The sequence below is a fragment of the Salvelinus fontinalis genome, chromosome 16 (assembly GCF_029448725.1).
Source record: "Salvelinus fontinalis isolate EN_2023a chromosome 16, ASM2944872v1, whole genome shotgun sequence".
NCBI lineage: Eukaryota > Metazoa > Chordata > Actinopteri > Salmoniformes > Salmonidae > Salvelinus > Salvelinus fontinalis.
The window spans coordinates 44,078,263-44,101,255 of record NC_074680.1 but is presented as its reverse complement, the minus strand read 5'-3'; the positions used below and the strand labels follow the sequence as shown (position 1 = coordinate 44,101,255).

At 41.3% G+C, this 22,993-nt stretch overlaps 1 protein-coding gene across 1 annotated transcript; it reads right to left on the bottom strand.

The window, feature by feature from the left end:
* Positions 1 to 401: 401 nt before the first annotated feature.
* LOC129813221 (calpain-1 catalytic subunit-like) lies at positions 402 to 22,699 on the bottom strand. The gene is made up of 22 exons (XM_055865504.1): positions 22,328 to 22,699; positions 20,258 to 20,514; positions 20,066 to 20,135; positions 19,498 to 19,616; positions 19,141 to 19,274; positions 18,852 to 19,026; positions 18,332 to 18,406; positions 17,847 to 17,932; positions 15,811 to 15,885; positions 15,521 to 15,681; positions 15,240 to 15,406; positions 14,881 to 14,892; positions 14,496 to 14,704; positions 13,459 to 13,498; positions 13,252 to 13,320; positions 12,985 to 13,042; positions 12,720 to 12,784; positions 8,391 to 8,459; positions 8,201 to 8,279; positions 2,835 to 2,951; positions 2,568 to 2,620; positions 402 to 906 (listed from the first exon to the last, which is right to left on the bottom strand). The coding sequence occupies exons 2-22, from the start codon at positions 20,492 to 20,494 to the stop codon at positions 880 to 882; spliced, it is 2,097 nt and encodes a 698-aa protein (XP_055721479.1). The 5' UTR covers positions 20,495 to 20,514; positions 22,328 to 22,699; the 3' UTR covers positions 402 to 879.
* Between the last annotated feature and the right edge of the window lie 294 nt (positions 22,700 to 22,993).

Below are 22,993 nucleotides of genomic sequence, written 5' to 3'. Positions count from 1 at the left end.
GAAGTTCTTCCTGATTTCATGATCTGGTCAGGTAATACTCTGGATTCTATTCGTAGGCTAGGTTCCAACGTTAACTTTTTTTCTCCCTGGCCCATTTGGGCCAGTTGGCCAAAAAAATCTACTAGCGTGAACAGAATATTACTACCTAATACCTAAGTGCATTGGGTTCATGCAGGGCCTATACTATAGGTTGGCATGCTTTCTCTCAGTATGCAGCTACTGTATTTATAGGCTGTATCTGGTTCAATGTATTTTAAAAGCTGTTTAATATAGCAATATGTCCTTACTCTATTCTTTAGAATTATGTAATATTAATTACCTTAATTTGTTTCTAAAGCATGTAATTGTGAGGTTTTTAAAAATATATTTAGAGTACAAGTCAAAAGTTTGAACACACCTACTCATTCAACGTTTTTTCTTTATTTTTTTACTATTTTCTATGAAATAACATATATGGGATTGTGTAGTAACCCCAAAAAAGTGTTAAACAAATCAAAATATATTTTATATTTGAGAATCTTCAAAGTAGCCACCCTCTGCCTTGATGACAGCTTTTAGTAATTTAGCAAAGCAACTTACAGTTAGTGCATCCATCTTACGATGGCTAGGTGAGACAAACACACATCAGTCATAGTAGCCTAAGTACATTTCTTCCTTAAAGTAGTCAGTGCTTGTAAGAAAAGACAAGCGTGAGGATTTGGTGGAAAGAAGGTGCTGTAGGATTCATCAAGATACTCTATCAAGTTTTTTAAGTGCAACGAAATACTCTTGAAATTGTCGCAGAGAAGTTTATTGATTTGTCCAGCAAAGCACCGCCGTAGAACTTTTTCAAACTTTACGATTCTAACGGTCTTCTGTCCATCCTATTTGGTCTGTAGTTTATGCATACATAGTGATGTACATCCACTGGAAGAAAAAGGAAGAAAAAAAACAACAGTGAGATTTGACTAACACGTTCATTAGTCATATAAAATATAAACAATGAAATTCCATCTTAACACATTGCTAAAGTTTTTCTGGATAACTGCATCTCAGACAGTGTATTTCAGGTTCTTACACTACGTGACCAAAAGTATGTGGACACCTGCTTTGTCGAACATCTCATTTCAAAATCACGGGCATTAATATGAAGTTGGTCCCCCCACTTTTCTGCTATAACAGCCTCCACTCTTATGGGAAGGATTTTTATATGGGGTGGCAGGTAGCCGAGTGGATAGAGCATTGGGCCAGTAACCGAAAGGGTGCTAAATCAAATCCCCGAGCTGACAAGGTAAAAATCTGTCGTTCTACCCCTGAACAAGGCAGATAACCCACTGTTCCTAGGCCGTCATTGTAAATAATAATTTGTTCATAACTGACTTGCCTAGTTAAATAAAGTTTAAAGGTCAGGGTTCTGTAAATAAAGGTTAAGGTCAGTTGAGGTCAGGGCTCTGTGCACGCCAGTCAAGTTCTTCCACACTGACAAACCATTTCTGTATGGAACTCGCTTTGTGCAAGTGGGAATTGTCATGCTGAAACACCAAAGGGCCTTCCCCAAATTGTTGCCACAAAGTTGGAAGAACAGAATTGTCTTGAATGTCATTGTAATCTGTAGCATTAAGATTTCCCTTCACTGGGACCTAGACTGAACCATAAAAAACAGCACCAGAGCATTATTCCTCCTCCACCAAACTTTACAGTTGGCACTATGCACTGGGGCAGGAAGAGTTCTACTGGCATCCGCCAAACACCGATTCATCCATCGGACTTGCTAGATGCATTGCATTGCTTGCTTGCTGTTTGGGGTTTTAGGCTGGGTTTTTGTTTAAAAACTTTGTCATCTGCTGATGTAAAAAGGGCTTTATAAATCAATGTGATTGATTGAAGTGTGATTTATCACTCCAGAAAACACATTTCCAATGGCGACGAGCTTAACACCACTCCAGCCGACGCCTGGTATAGCGCATGGTGATGTTAGGCTTGTCCATTATTTTGAAGGGATGTCCACATACTTTTCTGTGTATATACAGTACCAGTCAAAAGTTTGGACACCTACTGTACTCATTTAAAGGGTTTTTCTTTATTTTAACTATTTTCTACATTGTAGAATAATAATGAAGACATCACAACTATGAAATAACACATATGGAATCACCTAGTGGCCAAGAAAGTGTTAAACAAATCAATATATCATTTATATTTCAGATTCTTCAAATAGCCACCCTTTTTTTTGTCTTGATGACAGTTTTGCACTATCTCGCATCTCTCAGATAAGAGTATGTGCTTTGCACACACATGTGACCTTTGGTTAAGGCAGCGTTTTATGTTGTTTTACAATCAATCATCGGATGGTTAGCTGCGATTTAGACCAATGGAAGCAAGGCTTTAGGGCTTGTGTTCCAGCCCAGCCCAGCACAGCCCAGCTCTAACACACCTGATGCAAAATGTTCAGACGATTATGGTCTTCAGTCTGGACCCTGATTAACTGTATCAGGTGTGTTTACTGCAGGGCTGGAGTGAAAGCCTGCACACCTAACACTGCAGGGTCAGAGTTGAAAGTCCCTGGTGCATTATTAACAGTTTATTACCTCATTGTCTCGAAGAGATATGGCCCCTCCCTCGTTGAGTTGTCTGAATATTTCTGTTGAAAGGGGCATGAATTACACTATTTGCAATTTCGGGAAATAATACAAAGGCCATGGCTTCAAACACTCATCTCGCAAACTAACTAGGGATGATCCTGTGAGCGCCATGAAAGCCTAACTGTACACGGTCAATAGAATGCCACTGATGGAAAATGTAAAATCCCAGTGAAATAAAAACGGGTCCCCTTTTTATTTAAGCTGTGGACTTACTGGCCATGCGGTCCACGCGTAGAACGAGGCTGATGAAACTCTCCAGGCTGATGTTTCCAGAAGATCCACCGTAGCGCAGAGCAATGAGGTTCAGCAGACTGTCACTCAGCCTGACCCCTGTGGAGGACACCCAACACTTTTATGCCACAGTTATTCCACAGGTATTAAGATGTCGGCCCTGAGGAGGGCGCGTGTTTTGACGGTTCCTGCTCAACTTTGCTTTTTTTTGTGGCTATTCTTACATGAATTACTCATTGTTTTTGGCTCAGAATGTTTGTGCAATAATTTCCTAGGAACGAAAAAGTACTCTGGATCATGAATCAGAAGCTACACACTTTTATCTCTTATCTCTATATTACATTCGCTCCATTGTTTCCCGCACATGGGCTTACCTGCTGGTGACGAAGAAGAGGGGGATCCCAAGCTAGAAAGACTGGCTACATGTCCTCCTCTTCCTAGCATCCTGATGGCTAATGTCTAATCGCTGGGGGACTCCAAGCTAGGATGTAAACAGTGGCTACATGACCTCCTCTTCCTAGCATCCTGATGGTTAATGTCTAATCGCTGGGGGACTCCAAGCTAGGATGTAAACAGTGGCTACACGACCTCCTCTTCCTAGCATCCTGATGGCTAATGTCTAATCGCTGGGGGACTCCAAGCTAGGATGTAAACAGTGGCTACACGACCTCCTCTTCCTAGCATCCTGATGGCTAATGTCTAATCTCTGAGGGACTCCAAGCTAGGCTAAAAAGACGGGCTACACGACCTCCTCTTCCTAGTATCCTGATGGCTAATGTCTAATCGCTGGGGGACTCCAAGCTAGGCTAAAAAGATGGAGAGCCATCCAGGAAGACTCTCGCTGCTTCGAACAACCAGGGTCTTTCTATCACCGAGAATGACGTGAAGAAAACTCGCAAAAGAGTGAATACTCACAAAGCCTCCGGCCCAAAAGGCATCCCTGGCCGCGTCCTCAGAGTGTGTGTTGACCACTTATCGGGTGTCTTCTCGGACACCTTCAACCTGTTCCTGTCCCAGGCTGTATTCCCCACCTTGCTTCAAGGAGACCACCATCGTCCCAGTGCCCAAAGAAAAACAAGGTGCCCAATGACTATAACTCTGTTGCGCTCACCCCAGTCCTAATGAAGTGCTTTGAGAGGCTGGTAATGGCCTACATCAAAGCCAGCGTGCCAGGCACACTGGACCCACTCCAATTTGCCTACCGCTCCAACAAATCCACAGAAGATACCATGTCCATCGCTATTCACGCGGCTGTAACACATCTGGACAAGAGAAACACCTACGTGAGAAAGCTGTTCATTGACTATAGTTCAGCATTCAACACTCTTTCTACCTCCAAACGCGACACGAAGCTCAGAGCCAGGGGTCTGGACAACACCGAATGTAACTGGATCCTGGATTTCATGATGGGCAGACAACAGGCTGCGAGGATTGGAAGAAACACCTCCTCCACACTGACTCTCCCTGTTCACCCACTGTGTGGCATTGCACGACACAAACTCCATCATCAAGTTTGCTGACGACACCACGGTTGTATGCCTGATAACCAACAGCGACAAGTCAGCCTATAGGTAGGAGGTAAGTGAACTGGCATTGTGGTGCCAGGACAACAACCTCTCCCTCAATGTCAGAAAAAGTAAATGAGTTGATTGTTGACTTCGTGAAGCAGAGGAGGGAACATGCGCATCAACGGGACTGAAGTAGAGAATCAGAAGTTTTATGTTCCACGTCGTCCACATCACTGAGTACTTGACATAAACCAATAACACCACCACTCTTGTCAAGAGGGCGCAACAGAGTCGCTACTTCCTAAGGCTGCTGTAGATATGTGGCCACCTTAGATTCTCTCCAAATTCAACCGCTGCAGGACTGACCACCTGCTAGACTGACCGCTGCAGGACTGACCACCTGCTAGACTGACCGCTGCAGGACTGACCACCTGCTAGACTGACCGCTGCAGGACTGACCACCTGCTAGACTGACCGCTGCAGGACTGACCACCTGCTAGACTGACCGCTGCAGGACTGACCACCTGCTAGACTGACCGCTGCAAGACTGACCACCTGCTAGACTGACCGCTGCAGGACAGACCATCTGCTATGATTCTAACGCTAACAGGACTGACCATCTGCTATGATTCTAACAGTAACAGGACTGACCATCTGCTATGATTCTAACAGTAACAGGACTGACCATCTGCTATGATTCTAACAGTAACAGGACTGACCATCTGCTATGATTCTAACAGTAACAGGACTGACCATCTGCTATGATTCTAACAGTAAAAGGACTGACCATCTGCTATGATTCTAACAGGACTGACCATCTGCTCTGATTCTAACAGTAACAGGACTGACCATCTGCTATGATTCAAACAGTAACAGGACTGACCATCTGCTATGATTCTAACAGTAACAGGACTGACCATCTGCTATGATTCTAACAGTAACAGGACTGACCATCTGCTCTGATTCTAACAGTAACAGGACTGACCATCTGCTATGATTCTAACAGTAACAGGACTGACCATCTGCTATGATTCTAACAGTAACAGGACTGACCATCTGCTATGATTCTAACAGTAACAGGACTGACCATCTGCTATGATTCTAACAGTAACAGGACTGACCATCTGCTCTGATTCTAATAGTAACAGGACTGACCATCTGCTATTATACTAACAGTAACAGGACTGACCATCTGCTCTGATTCTAACAGTAACAGGACTGACCATCTGCTATGATTCTAACAGTAACAGGACTGACCATCTGCTATGATTCTAACAGTAACAGGACTGACCATCTGCTCTGATTTTAACAGTAACAGGACTGACCATCTGCTATGATTCTAACAGTAACAGGACTGACCATCTGCTATGATTCTAACAGTAACAGGACTGACCATCTGCTATGATTCTAACAGTAACAGGACTGACCATCTGCTATGATTCTAACAGTAAAAGGACTGACCATCTGCTATGATTCTAACAGGACTGACCATCTGCTCTGATTCTAACAGTAACAGGACTGACCATCTGCTATGATTCTAACAGTAACAGGACTGACCATCTGCTATGATTCTGACAGTATCAGGACTGACCACCTGCTATGATTCTAACAGTAACAGGACTGACCATCTGCTATGATTCTAACAATAACAGGACTGACCATCTGCTATGATTCTAACAGGACTGACCATCTGCTCTGATTCTAACAGTAACAGGACTGACCATCTGCTATGATTCTAACAGTAACAGGACTGACCATCTGCTATGATTCTAACAGGACTGACCATCTGCTATGATTCTAACAGGACTGACCATCTGCTATGATTCTAACAGTAACAGGACTGACCATCTGCTCTGATTCTAACAGTAACAGGACTGACCATCTGCTCTGATTCTAACAGGACTGACCATCTGCTATGATTCTAACAGGACTGACCATCTGCTATGATTCTAACAGTAACAGGACTGACCACCTGCTATGATTCTAACAGTAACAGGACTGACCATCTGCTATGATTCTAACAGTAACAGGACTGACCATCTGCTCTGATTCTAACAGTAACAGGACTGACCATCTGCTATGATTCTAACAGTAACAGGACTGACCATCTGCTATGATTCTAACAGTAACAGGACTGACCATCTGCTATGATTCTAACAGGACTGACCATCTGCTCTGATTCTAACAGTAACAGGACTGACCATCTGCTATGATTCTAACAGTAACAGGACTGACCATCTGCTATGATTCTAACAGGACTAACCATCTGCTCTGATTCTAACAATAACAGGACTGACCATCTGCTATGATTCTAACAGGACTGACCATCTGCTCTGATTCTAACAAGACTGACCATCTGCTCTGATTCTAACAGTAACAGGACTGACCATCTGCTATGATTCTAACAGGACTGACCATCTGCTCTGATTCTAACAGTAACAGGACTGACCATCTGCTATGATTCTAACAGTAACAGGACTGACCATCTGCTATGATTCTAACAGTAACAGGACTGACCACCTGCTATGATTCTAACAGTAACAGGGCTGACCATCTGCTCTGATTCTAACAGTAACAGGACTGACCATCTGCTATGATTCTAACAGTAACAGGACTGACCATCTGCTATGATTCTAACAGGACTGACCATCTGCTCTGATTCTAACAGTAACAGGACTGACCATCTGCTATGATTCTAACAGTAACAGGACTGACCATCTGCTATGATTCTAACAGGACTGACCATCTGCTCTGATTCTAACAGTAACAGGACTGACCATCTGCTATGATTCTAACAGTAACAGGACTGACCATCTGCTATGATTCTAACAGTAACAGGACTGACCATCTGCTATGATTCTAACAGTAACAGGACTGACCATCTGCTATGATTCTAACAGTAACAGGACTGACCATCTGCTCTGATTCTAACAGGGCTGACCATCTGCTATGATTCTAACAGTAACAGGACTGACCATCTGCTATGATTCTAACAGTAACAGGACTGACCATCTGCTATGATTCTAACAGTAACAGGACTGACCATCTGCTATGATTCTAACAGTAACAGGACTGACCATCTGCTCTGATTCTAACAGGGCTGACCATCTGCTATGATTCTAACAGTAACAGGACTGACCATCTGCTCTGATTCTAACAGTAACAGGACTGACCATCTGCTATGATTCTAACAGTAACAGGACTGACCATCTGCTATGATTCTAACAGTAACAGGACTGACCATCTGCTATGATTCTCTGCACCGTAGAACACACGCGCACACACACACACACACACACATCACACGCTACACACACATTACAACTGCTGCGACCAGACTCATTATGATTGCTAAATACTGCACAATTTAAACACTTGCCCCCCAATTCCTCCTTCCCCAAACCATGTGTAAATATTGGACTACAAATTGTGCCTTCCAGTATTGTACTTATGCTAAACTGTTTATTCTATTCTACTGTCATTTACTTTATGTTGGTTTTCTTATCTTTTCTTATTTCTTATTATTGTTGCATGTCCAGAAGGAACCTGCAACTAAGCATTTCGTTGGACGGTGTATACCATGTGTATCCCATATACATGCGACTAATATAAAACTTTAAACTATTGAGCATCAAACAGACTGCTGTTTAGTCGTAATGACAGAGGTTACTTTAATCCATCTGCTCATCCTAATTTGACAGTCCTAACTCTTCAATCATGCGTTGATGTCAGTCGGAGATTGCTAGTTAGGTGATCAGATTTTTACATTAGTCCCTGTAAGCAGGTACTGTTATCTAAGGTCAGTGGCAGGCCCTGTTTGTTGGTCTAGCCAAAAGTTACCTGAAGCGATGATTGCGTTCCTCAGTTGACTCAATGATAACATTCCGGAACGGTTCACATCTGAACGTAAGAAGATATCCTGGAAAATATTAGAAAATATGAATATTTTCAGGTCATTTGTATTCTGGAAAAATCTGAACTAGTAATTAGTTGTTTAATAACCTTTTACCACACTTGCTAATTAATTTACCTTGTACACGGTAACTTTTCTCCATAGATGTAGAAATTCAGCACTGTTCAGTTTTCCAGTGATTGATGTCTGAAGAAGGAAAGGTTAATGAAATCTACAAAGGCAAAATATAAAAAGTTTGTACATTTTGCCCTGTAATGGGCTTAAGCCATGTGTTTAGTTATGTGGTCTGTTTTATGTTAGTTCCACCAACTGCAGTGCCTTGCTAAAAAATTCATCCCTCTTGGCATTTTTCCTATTTTGTTGCATTACAACCTGTAATTTAAATGGATTTTAATTTGGATTTCATGTAATGGACATACACAAAATAGTCCAAATTGGTGAAGTGAAATTTAAAAATGATTTGTTTCAAAAAAGTATCGAAAATAAAAAACGGAAAAGTGGTGCGTGCATATGTATTCATCCCTTTTGCTATGAAGCCCCTAAATAAGATCTGGTGCAACCAATTACCTTCAGAAGTCACATAATTAGTTAGATTGCACACAGGTGGACTTTATTTAAGTGTCACATGATCTGTCACATGATCTTAGTATATATACACCTGCTCTGAAAGGCCCCAGAGTCTGAAACACCACTAAGCAAGGGGCATCACCAAGCAAGCGGCACCATGAAGACCAAGGAGCTCTCCAAGCAGGTCAGGGAGAAAGATGTGGAGAAGTACAGATCAGGGTTGGGTTATAAAAAAACATCAGAAACTTTGAACATCCCACGGAGCACCATTAAATCCATTTTTTTTTATAAAAAATAAAAAAACATTAATTGAAAGAATATGGCACCACAACAAACCTGCCAAGAGAAGGCCGCCGACCAAAACTCACGGACCAGGCAAGGAGGGCATTATAATCAGAGAGGAAACAAAGATTCCAAAGATAACCCTGAAGGAGTTGCAAAGCTCCACAGCGGAGAATGGAGTATCCGTCCATAGCCGTACAATCCACAGAGCTGGGCTTTACAGAAGAGTGGCCAGAAAAAAAACATTGCTTAAAGAAAAAAAATGAGCAAACACGTTTGGTGTTCGCCAAAATGCATTTGAGAGACTCCCCAAACATATGGAAGAAGATACTCTTGTCAGATGAGACTAAAATTTAGCTTTTTGGCCATCAGGGAAAGGCTATGTCTACGCAAACCCAACACCTCTCATCACCCCGAGGACAACATCCCCACAGTGAAGCATGGTGGTAGCAGCATCATGCTGTGGGGATGTTTTTCATCAGCAGGGACTGGAAAACTGGTCAGAATTGAAGGAATGATGGATGGCGCTAAATACAGGGAAATTCTTGAGGGAAACCTCAGTCTTCCAGAGATTGAGACTGGGATGGTGGTTCACTCTCCAGCAGGACAATGACCCTAAGCATACTGCTAAAGCAACACTCGAGTGGTTTAATGGGAAAAATGTAAATGTCTTGGAATGGCCTTGTCAAAGCACAGACCTCAATCCAATTGAGAATCTGTGGTATGACTTGAAGATTGCTGTGCACCCATCCAACTTGAAGGAGCTGGAGCAGTTTTGCCTTGAAGAATGGGCCAAAATTCCAGTGGCTAGATGTGCCAAGCTTATAAAGACATACCCCAAGAGACTTGCAGATGTAATTGCTGCAAAAGGTAGCTCTACAAAGTGTTGACTTTGGGGGGGTGAATAGTTATGCACACTCAAGTTCTGTTTTTTTGTCGTATTTCTTGTTTGTATTTTGCATCTTCAAAGTGGCAGGCTTGTTGTGTAAATTAAATGATACAAACCCCCCCAAAAATGTATTTTAATTCCAGGTTGTAGGGCAACCCAATAGGAAAAATCCCAAGGGGGGTGAATACTTTCGCAAGCCACTGTATGAATAGTTTTCTTGGATGAGCCTTGACTAGAATACAGTATAAAAATATGAAGTGGGTAAAACAGTATGTAAACATTATTAAAGTGTGCAGTGTTCATTGACTATGTACATAGGGCAGCAGTCTCTAAGGTGCAGGGAAGAGTACCAGCTGGTAGCCGACATGCACTGTCAACTGTGGGAACTTATATAGACAGGTGTGTGCCTTTCCAAATCATGTCAAATCAATTGAATTTACTACAGGTGGACTCCAATCAAGTTGTAGAAACATCTCAAGGATGGTTAATGGAAACAGGATGCACCTGAGCTCAATTTTGAGTCTCATAGCAAAGGGTCTGAATACTTATGGAAATAGGTTTTTATTTTATAATAACAAAAATTTTAATAGCAAAAATTACTAAGAATGTGTTTTCGCTTTGTCATTATGGGGTATTGTGAGTAGATTGCTGAGGAAATGTTTTTTTTTTTATAAATGTTTGAATAAGGCTGTAACGTAACAAAATATGTACAAATATATTTATATTCTGGACTCTGACTCTTAATTATTTTCTTTATGTTTTGAGGTCTGCGTGTATTGTTGTGTAATGTTAGGTATTACTGCACTGTTGGAGCCAGGAACATAAGCATTTAGTTAGGTATTACTGCACTGTTGGAGCCAGGAACATAAGCATTTAGTTAGGTATTACTGCACTGTTGGAGCCAGGAACATAAGCATTTAGTTAGGTAGTACTGCACTGTAGGAGCTAGGAACACAAGCATTTTGCGACAGACGTGATAACATCTGCAAAATCTGTATACACAACCAATCAAATTTGATTTGATAAGCAGGGCTTGGTTATAACCCTGAATGGTAGACCAACGGGTAGCTGTAGATAGATCAGCTCTCCAGTAGGAGGTGCTGTAGACAGATCAACTCTCCAGTGGGAGGTGCTGTATCTCCAGTAGGAGGTGCTGTAGACAGATCAACTCTCCAGTAGGAGGTGCTGTATCTCCAGTAGGAGGTGCTGTAGATAGATCAACTCTCCAGTAGGAGGTGCTGTAGATAGATCAACTCTCCAGTAGGAGGTGCTGTATCTCCAGTAGGAGGTGCTGTAGACCAACTCTCCAGTAGGAGGTGCTGTATCTCCAGTAGGAGGTGCTGTAGACCAACTCTCCAGTAGGAGGTGCTGTATCTCCAGTAGGAGGTGCTGTAGATAGATCAACTCTCCAGTAGGAGGTGCTGTAGACAGATCAACTCTCCAGTAGGAGGTGCTGTAGACAGATCAACTCTCCAGTAGGAGGTGCTGTAGACAGATCAACTCTCCAGTAGGAGGTGCTGTAGACAGATCAACTCTCCAGTAGGAGGTGCTGTATCTCCAGTAGGAGGTGCTGTAGATAGATCAACTCTCCAGTAGGAGGTGCTGTAGACAGATCAACTCTCCAGTAGGAGGTGCTGTAGATAGATCAACTCTCCAGTAGGAGGTGCTGTAGTGAGATCAACTCTCCAGTAGGAGGTGCTGTAGACAGATCAACTCTCCAGTAGGAGGTGGTGTAGACAGATCAACTCTCCAGTAGGAGGTGCTATAGACAGATCAACTCTCCAGTAGGAGGTGCTGTAGACAGATCAACTCTCCAGTAGGAGGTGCTGTAGACAGATCAACTCTCCAGTAGGAGGTGCTGTAGACAGATCAACTCTCCAGTAGGAGGTGCTGTAGTGAGATCAACTCTCCAGTAGGAGGTGCTGCCCATCCTATTGTTTTTTTGTAACAGTGGATATTACGTTGAAGATCTGACTTTTTTTTTTATGAAAACAAATTGAAAATATTGAATACGAGGTTTGTCTATGTTGAAATTTGGTTACCATGATGACACAATCCTATGGAAATGTGACCCTCAAAATAACAGTGCAACTGACTTTTTTTAAATCGAAAGTATTTTCCACATTGATTCCACGTCACAATACATTGACAAATGATGTTGATTTATCCAGTTTGTACCCAGTGGAATGTTATTGTCTCTTACCTGTCCACTGTTTCTGCATTGAGACTAGATTTTCCCTGTCCCTCCCTGTACACTAATTATTTGACTGATATTCTTTCCAAATAATATGCAGTTATTTATTTTAAAACACATATTGATGTCATAAAGTCAATGGTGCCACATGTCAATTATTTAAGAAGGCAGGATTATTATGATTTTAAATGGTTTCACTGTCCAGATCCGTCTACATTTGAAGGATATCCAGACACATCCGGAGGTGGTGAGGAAGATCTGATCACTGTCAGATCCCAGTGTGTCTTTTGATAGTATATACCTGTCTACAAATGTGGGCACAATCAGGACAAAGGGTGCATGTTAGCACCAGCTATAAACAGGGCCGAAGGATCATTGCAAAAACTCATACATTCATTCACAGATTTTACTGCTACATGGGAGTTTTGAACAATGTACTCTTGTAAAATACTGTTCAAGGTGTTTCACGACAGAAAACATCATGGGAGACTGTCACTAAGCTCATGAAGGATACATCCATTAATGCCACCATGCTGCGACAGGACTCCAAGCTGAAGCCTTGTGTTTTCTTTGTATTTCCTGTATAACATGGGAAAAGGTGGTACATTAGAAAACAAATCCTACAGATACCACCAAGCAACACATTGTTCACCAAACACCCACCGTATCCTTGTGTGTGATTCTGATCTCATCACAACTAATGTATGTCTGTTCAAACTCCTGCTTCTGGTCACAAATGACTGGGAATCTCCATGGTGATTGATTTTCTCTCTACATACCTTGGAGGAGAGTTTCATTTAGAATCCTCTGGAGCTGTTCAGCGTCCACCTCCTCAAACTTTTCAGTAAAAATAAAACGAATGTTATTGATTTTATATATATATAAATTATATATATATATATATATATATATATATATATATATATATAATTTAACAATTGTTAAAAAGTAGTAATATTCTCAAATGCTATCATTTTTATTAGTTTAAGTGTTTTATTTTCACATTGTCTTATTTTGTGTTCAAATGAAAAATATTGGGAACTTGCCTGATCAGAATATTGCCGAAACAGAGTTTGTTTGTTGTCCATATCTGCTCTATTGTGGGTAGGCATGGGCTAAAAAAATGAAATATAAGATATTAAAAAAGAAGACAATATTAGAAGATAAATAGAAATACACGGGTCACCTTAAATACCTTGGGGATTCCCTCAATATCTACATATGTGGGATGAAATAAGGTTTTCCTTAAATACCTTGGGGATTTCCACAGTTTCCTGGTCAATTGAATTTTCACTGAGGAAAAAAATGAACACTGTTTTGTTTCTGTTAGGAAAACATAAATCATAGTGAACCCAGGAAGACATAAATCATAGTGAACCCAGGAAAACATAAATCATAGTGAACCCAGGAAGACATAAATCATAGTGAACCCAGGAAAACATAAATCGTAGTGAACCCAGGAAGACATAAATCATAGTGAACCCAGGAAATCATAAATCATAGTGAACCCAGGAAAACATAAATCATAGTGAACCCAGGAAAACATAAATCATAGTGAACCCAGGAAAACAGAAATCATAGTGAACCCAGGAAAACAGAAATCATAGTGAACCCAGGAAGACATAAATCATAGTGAACCCATGAAAACATAAATCATAGTGAACCCATGAAAACAGAAATCATAGTGAACCCAGGAAAACAGAAATCATAGTGAACCCATGAAAACAGAAATCATAGTGAACCCAGGAAAACAGAAATCATAGTGAACCCAGGAAAACAGAAATCATAGTGAACCCAGGAAAACAGAAATCATAGTGAACCCAGGAAAACAGAAATCATAGTGAACCTAAGGCCAGGATTCAATCTCGTCACCGGTTGTCGATAATGCAGATTTTTAAAGGCAAAGTTACAGCGTTCGCAGAGATTGCATTCACAGTAAAACATTGCAGATATTTGCTCAATTGAAAATGACCTTTGGTGCATTGTTTACAGGCGCAAACGGATTGAATCCCGGTCATAATGTTTGCTATGATCACTGACTGTAAAAACAAAAAAAATGTGACATTAATTAAGGGTATAGTTCACCCAAGTTACAAAATTACATTTTGGTTTCCCTGAAAGCAATCAATGGATAAGCTAGGACCGCAATCCATGCTTTGGATATATTTTTCACGCATTATGTTCAAATCATCTTAAACTAACTTTATTTGTAAGGAAACCAATATGAAATGGTGTAACTTGGATAAACAACCCCTTTTATTATGAATGGGGGGGGGGGGGCTGTGCTTACTGGATGTGGGTCTCTGCCTTGGAGAGGATGGACAGGATGAAGGAGGCGGTTTCGTTTGGGTTGAAGGATGATGGCACGATCAGGTATTCACCAGGTTTCAGCCTGCAGAACAGCACCACTGTCCGAGCGTTCAGGTACTTCTTCGATTGGGCGACAGGCACATTGTTGCTGAAGAAGATGGCAGGAAACTTCCCCCTCTGTCCTTTGAACTGAGATCACAATCATAAAATGTTTTACATAAGACTGCAGATCATTTCCAATTCAAATCTGGACCTTGAAACCAGTTCTACCACATGTGATGATCCATTATATTGGCCAGGTAGTCTAGTGGCCGCTCTAACTTTTATAACGTTATTTGTGAAATGTATTTTTAAAAGTGACTTACTTGGGCAGGCACCTGTTAGAAAGTAAAACAAAGACATTAAACTGCAGGAACAATAGCATACCTGGGCCAGTTGAATGTATTGTTCTGGGATATCAACCTACATGTTGGTTCACAAATGGGCATATTTGCATTGAGAACTGCACAGTGCCAACATACGTAAGAGGACCTTACAAAGAGATCTCCCGTTTTACGTACACTACTGACGTGACAGTTTATGGCACAATAACAGTGCTACCTGTAACAAAGTCCTCAGAGGAAGCACATAGCTTTGCTTCAATCTCTACATGTTTTCGGGGGGATAAAGATGAGATAAACTACAGTATATAACATAGCAAAAGGCACCAAAGAAGAGCACTGACCTCGAAGATGTTGATGCCGATGTGGAGAATTTTGACCAGGCGTCTGTTTCTCTTGTCAGGCTTCTGCATCAGAGATACCAACATATTGTTGTCCCCCTGTGTCTCAGAGCAGTCCTTGTCTAATCTCTCAATCTTCACCCGATACTGGGGATTTGTCCAGAAACTGTCTGGGAGACAAAAAAATATGGACATGTTGACGGTAAATTCTGGTAAATTTATAGTCATCAACTGCAAATAATTCCTTGTTGAAAGCAAAACCTTTCAATCAAGATGTAATTTACCTGGGAAATTCATGCAACCACCAGCAGTGGTTCCTGCAACCCATCTGCCATCATGTAAGGAGTGTGTCCAAAGACCTTTAGAGTTGCCGTCAAGAAAATCAGGGCACATACAGCAGATAGTCACATCTGTGAAGTGCCTACAGAAGTCTTCCATTGTCATCCTGAGAAGACAACCAAAATTGTGAATTGGTTCTGGTATTGAAATATCAGTATAAATGTGTACTGACACTGTACGTGTTAATCGCTTACAACAAAATATAGAAAACATTTCTGCATTATATATGGTTTACCAGAATTCCCCATCCTCTTTCACTGACAGACACATCTTCCGATCGTCAGGACTCACTGTTTGCCACATGGAAGACCTGATTGAAGAACAAACATCATGTCAATAGTTTGGATGCGGTAAGGCCACTGGTTAGTTAGTGGTAGTACTCCAGAGACTAGGTGGCCGAGAGACAAAAATGTAAAAGCTTTAACGCTCTGGCTGCTTGTGAGTGACTTCCGAATACACTGTATAAAAAATTTAAAAAAAGGGTAAGGGAGATTAGCTGTCATTTCATAAAACGACCTGTCGAAGACAATGGGTGTGATGACATCGCAGTCACTCTGAGCTAAAGCCATGTCACTTTCAGTACCAAAATCATTTGGGTTTGTGGATCATTATCACATCAAGATATTCATGATTGAACGGTGATGTTTACAGTGTTATAACTAATGTTATGTCCATTTCAGTTTTTTTTATTTATAACACTGAAGATATCAATACAAAAGTGCCTTTTCAATAAAGTGTAACAGAATCAGAATTATTGGCCACAACATGTACATACTGAGGATTCATGAGGTAGTAACCTGGAATGCATTTCAATTAATTTCTTAAGAGTTAATTTGTGGAATTTCTTTCCTTCTTAATGCATTTGAGCCAATCAGTTGTGTTGTGACAAAGTAGGGGTGTTATACAGAAGATAGCCCTGTTTTGGTAAAAGACCAAGTCCATATTATCGCAAGAACAGCTCAAATAAGTAAAGAAAAACAACAGTCCATCATTAATTTAAGACATGAAGGTCAGTCAATACGGAAAATGTCAAGAACTTTGAAAGTTTCTTCAAGTGCAGTCGCAAAAACCATCAAGCGCTGTGATGAAACTTGCTCTCATGAGGACCTCCACAGGAAATGAAGACCCAGAGTTACCTCTGCTGCAGAGGATACATTCATATGTTCATACCAGCCTCAGAAATTGCAGCCCAAATAAATGCTTCACAGAGTTCAGACAACTCAACATCAACTGTTCAGAGGAGACTGTGAATCAGGCCTTCATGGTCAAACTGCTGCAAAGAAACTACTACTAAAGTACACCAATAAGAATAAGGGACTTTCTTGAGCCAAAAAACACAAGCAATGGACATTAGACGGTGGAAATTTGTCTTTAGTCCAAATTGGAGATTTTTGGCTCCAACCACCATGTCTTTGTAAGACACAGAGTAGGTGAACGGATGATCTCCGCATGTGTATTTCCCCATGTAAAACATGGAAGAGGAGGTGTTATGGTGTAGGGGTGCTTTGCTGTTGACGATGTCTGTGATTTTTATTTAGAATTCTATGTACACTTAACCAGAATGGCTACCACAGCATTCTGCAGTGATACACCATCCCATCTGTTTTGCGCTTAGTGGGACTATCATTTGTTTTTCAACAGGACAATGACCCAATACACCTCCAGGCTGTGTAAGGGCTATTCTACCAAGAACGAGAGTGATAGAGTGCTGCATCAGATGACCTGGCCTCCACAGTCACCCAACTTCAACCCAATTGAAATGGTTTGGGATGAGTCGGACCGCAGAGTGAAGGAAAAGCAGCCAACAAGTGCTCAGCATATGTGCGAACTCCTTCAAGATTGTTGGAAAAGCATTCCAGGTGAAGCTGGTTGAGAGAATGCCAAGAGTGTGCAAAGCTGTCATCAAGGCAAAGGGTGTCTATTTGAAGAATCTCAAATATAAAATATATGTTTGATTAGATTTTGTTACTACATGATTCCATATCTGTTATTTGAGTGTGTTGATGTCTTCACTATTGTTTTACAATGTATAAAATAGTATAAATAAAATAAAAACCTTGAATGAGTAGGTGTTGTAAAACTTTTGACCGGTAGTATATATAAACAAAGTATGTAGACTATACTGTTGATACAGCAAAACAGAACAATTACACTTAATAGCGCCCTATTAGAAGGAGAAGCACTGAGACGGTTCAGGAAATTCAGGGCCGTCACAATACTGAGGAAGAATCTAAGAAACAAAGTTATCTATTGTGAATAGCTCGTTCATACTTATCGCTCCAGCCTCCCTTCCACTCTCCCCGGCCCCAGGGGTTGAAGAGGCGGATCAGATTCACTGGCCTGCCTTTGCTCATGACCTGTGGAAGAAACCAGAATGAACACCAGCTGTAATCTCAGAGCAGGAAATGAATCTGCATCCCCGATGGGACAAACCAACATCTTGACCATTAGACCAAGAGGAATTCCATAGCGGACCGAATGCTGGCACTAATTTAGAAGTTTCAGGCAAGGCTACCTCATCACAAGACCACGAGACCAACTCAAGTTCGCTACACAGTGATAGGGTAAATTGTTCATGGCAGAATTATACCACACTTCCTCTCCCATTTCCCTCCAGGTGGAACTAAAGTAAATAGTTGGCTCTATTCTGACAAAGCAAACAATGTTTTTTTCTTGGCAATAAAGGAAAGAGAGCATATGGCCAAAAGATATCAGCTCCAAAGCATTTCTCTCAGATTGTTAGTTCCATACAGCACCTGTTTAACTCCTGTGACGGCGTAGGCATGACCTCTCACTAATCCGTTGGGTGCCACCGTGTTCGCTGATGTTTCCTACAGAACAATAGACACAGGTTATTATAGGTATTATAAAGTGAAGTAATTGGACCGTAACAGAACAAAGGTTTCAGTCACAAAATAGGACACGATATGAACACAACCTTAATGTCTTGTTACGAGATGTTAAAGGACAAGTCTTGACTTCAGCTACGCTCAATAACTCATATCCTCATATATCTTGACATCGGTGCATGATTCATGGTAACTTATCATATTCTCATATATCTTGAGTGTTACGGGATGTTAAAGGACAAGTCTTGACTTCAACTACGCTCAATAACTCACATCCTCATATATCTTGACATCGGTGCATGATTCATGGTCATTTATCATATATCTTGACATCGGTGCATGATAACTTATCACAGCATTTCTGCTCTACAACCTGGTTTGTTTGAAGGCTCATCATGGTGTTTCAGGGGGTGGTAGTGCTGCTCACCTCTTGAGGTGTGTTACACCCCATCAGAGACTTGGATTGGACAGCTCTGAACAGGAGGTCCCACAGATTTGATGGAGCGTCGGTGAGCTTGAATGTGATGTGAACCCCTCCAGTGAAGTCCATCATAGCCTCTGCAGGGGTCCCTAAATTCATGTCTGCGTAGGAGCCACACACCCTGCCAGAAGAAGACAGGTAAATAAGATTAACAATTAAGGTGATGATTAAGGTGATATTTGTTCATTTTATATAAGAAAGTTCCTTATATAAATAACTGATGTGGTTCACATACTTGGCATAGGCTTTCTCCAGCAAGGCGGGCCAAAACTCATTGGGAGTTTTTGAATGAACGAAAACGAGCCTGCCGTCAACTGTTGGTAGCTTGTCATCGATCACAACGTCCACCCACCTCCCAAACCTCCAGAACTGAAAGATAGGAGGAGAGGACAATGATTGCTACAGAGACTATTCTCTACATGGCTAGAGGAAGGCGTAGCCTAAATATAGAGAGTCATTCATGGTAATTGAATTGTTCTCAATACCACTGAGAACCTTTTCAATACATTAAAAATCCTTTAAGAAGGACAGTTATTGCAATAGGTCAACGCATTTCTCACAAAGATAATGTACTGAGCCTGAGGTAATTTACCCTGAAGTGGAATATTCCACAGTAATCCTCTTTAAAGCTTTGCTTTAGGGGTACTACTTGTTCCAGGATGTCCTTCTGGAATGTCAAAGCCCCAATGGAAGCAAGAAACCAGCAATCTCCTAAAAAATGACAAGTTTATGAAGATCATGACATTTGTAATGCAAATGGCATGGTGTGGTGGGAGCGTGGTGTGGTGGGGGGCATGGTGGGGGCATGGTGTGGTGGGGGCATGGTGTGGTAGGGGGCATGGTGGGGGCATGGTGTGGTGGGGGCATGGTGTGGTGGGGGCATGGTGTGGTAGGGGGCATGGTGGGGGCATGGTGTGGTGGGGGCATGGTGTGGTGTGGTAGGGGGCATGGTGGGGGCATGGTGTGGTGGGGGCATGGTGTGGTGTGGTAGGGGGCATGGTGGGGGCATGGTGTGGTGGGGGCATGGTGTGGTAGGGGGCATGGTGGGGGCATGGTGTGGTGGGGGCATGGTGTGGTAGGGGGCATGGTGGGGGCATGGTGTGGTAGGGGGCATGGTGGGGGCATGGTGTGGTCGCTTTCTTACAACCAAATCCACTTACCAACCATTCCTTGCCCAAAGTCAAACCTTGAAAGTCCATCAACAATAAAATCTGGATACTGTACCATTTTCTGTAAGAGTGAACGCACACATTACACCTACTATTAATATGTATCATTTCTATTCATAATTACACATTAAAATCAGTTAATACTTTGTGTTGTAATGTGTGCAGATCTGGGTGATGTCATACCGCTGGTCTCAACCACACCACTCTGCTCATGTCATCAGGGGAAAGGAGCCCATCACCAATGGAGTTCTGGTCTGGGGGGAACATCTCATCGATGTACCTCACTCCCCTGGCCAAACAGTATTGCGTCAGCTGCTGGAAGTCTTGGTTGCTGTGTTTCTCTGGGTTGGCAAGACTCCCAACACCCTCTTTCTTGTGGCGCTCCTGCATTATACTCATACACACACCTGGAGGAGGCATTGTTGTACTGTATGCAGGATCTGTTACCAGGGTGAAATGAAGAAATACTCAGAATTCATAGGTGCAGCGTAAATGTAAATCACATTATTAAGTGTTGATGACAATTAACAATATAACAGCTATTCAAAACAACGATGCAACACTATTAAAAAGTACATCCTTCAGCATATCGTAGGATCCCTAGTTTATGCAACACTATTGAAAAGGACATCCTTCAGCATATCGTAGGATCCCTAGTTTATGCAACACTATTGAAAAGGACATCCTTCAGCATATCGTAGGATCCCTAGTTTATGCAACACTATTGAAAAGGACATCCTTCAGCATATCGTAGGATCCCTAGTTTATGCAACACTATTGAAAAGGACATCCTTCAGCATATCGTAGGATCCCTAGTTTATGCAACACTATTAAAAAGGACATCCTTCAGCATATCGTAGGATCCCTAGTTTATGCAACACTATTGAAAAGGACATCCTTCAGCATATCGTAGGATCCCTAGTTTATGCAACACTATTGAAAAGGACATCCTTCAGCATATCGTAGGATCCCTAGTTTATGCAACACTATTGAAAAGGACATCCTTCAGCATATCGTAGGATCCCTAGTTTATGCAACACTATTGAAAAGGACATCCTTCAGCATATCGTAGGATCCCTAGTTTATGCAACACTATTAAAAAGGACATCCTTCAGCATATCTTAGGATCCCTAGTTTATGCAACACTATTGAAAAGGACATCCTTCAGCATATCGTAGGATCCCTAGTTTATGCAACACTATTAAAAAGGACATCCTTCAGCATATCGTAGGATCCCTAGTTTATGCAACACTATTGAAAAGTACATCCTTCAGCATATCGTAGGATCCCTAGTTTATGCAACACTATTGAAAAGGACATCCTTCAGCATATCGTAGGATCCCTAGTTTATGCAACACTATTGAAAAGGACATCCTTCAGCATATCGTAGGATCCCTAGTTTATGCAACACTATTGAAAAGGACATCCTTCAGCATATCGTAGGATCCCTAGTTTATGCAACACTATTGAAAAGGACATCCTTCAGCATATCGTAGGATCCCTAGTTTATGCAACACTATTGAAAAGGACATCCTTCAGCATATCGTAGGATCCCTAGTTTATGCAACACTATTAAAAAGGACATCCTTCAGCATATCGTAGGATCCCTAGTTTATGCAACACTATTGAAAAGTACATCCTTCAGCATATCGTAGGATCCCTAGTTTATGCAACACTATTGAAAAGGACATCCTTCAGCATATCGTAGGATCCCTAGTTTTGCAAAAGTGTCTTTCCAGAATTTGCTTCATATTTTTTCAATATCTTAATCACGCAATAAATATTAACATCCAAATCAAAAACGAAATGGAAAGTGATAAAACATGGTAGCACATTTAGAAAATATATAAAGCTGGGTGCAGCAAGTTCACCGGTGTAATTAAAAGTCCAGGACTCCTGGACTCCAGGAACACACTAAAAATGGTTTCAGGGAAGTCAATGTTGAAAATTGACAAATTACATCTGACAACCATTAAATGTTAGCTATTTCATTTTGGCTTTGACTCTTGATTCCAAATGTTACCCACATGATCCTCTATCATACTAACTAGGTAATGTTACACACATTATCCTTTATCACGCTATCTAGATTAAGTAAATTTGGTCTTTAATCAATTACAATTGACTCAATAATTGCAAATGGAAACATGATCACGTCTGATGCATAACAAAGCAGTAGTGAGATATACTACGGTATGGAAAATCTTACTCCACCAGGGACATAAGCTATCAGAGTTGGTTAAAGTTTCTTACCTCAGAATATCACTATTTTAACCAGGATTTTCATCTTCTGTAAACCAATTCAAGTAATAGTCTTCTTATATACTTGATTGCTGCCGTATTGCACTGTACAGCAGGCTGTGACGTAATGTGTGGACAGGCACCACCCACAGTACACACACACACATTGCTTTTGCTGTGAGCCGTGTCCCCTATCACCACAGCTTGCCATTGGTTAGGCTATTCTAATGGAAAATCTTGTGTAATTATGGAATCTCAGAGTTAAATGCCATTGTCTCTAATCAGTATTCTCTGGACGTGAACATACTGAAGACCATTCTGTCAGACCGCCTGAAGTGAGTATACAGTATCTGACCTGTTTAGTAATACGTCATTGTTTTATAGTTTCTGTGTTAAAGGACCACATATGTACTTTGGTTAAAGGAACTCCCATGTCTTTTGGTTAAAGGAACTCCCATGTCTTTTGGTTAAAGGAACTCCCATGTCTTTTGGTTAAAGGAACTCCCATGTCTTTTGGTTAAAGGAACTCCCATGTCTTTTCGTTAAAGGAACTCCCAGGTATTTTGGTTTAAGGAACTCCCATGTATTTTGTTTTAAGGAACTCTCATGTATTTGGTTTAAGGAACTCTCATGTCTTGACAGTCCCCAAAAACAGCCCAAGAATTACTTAAAAAATAT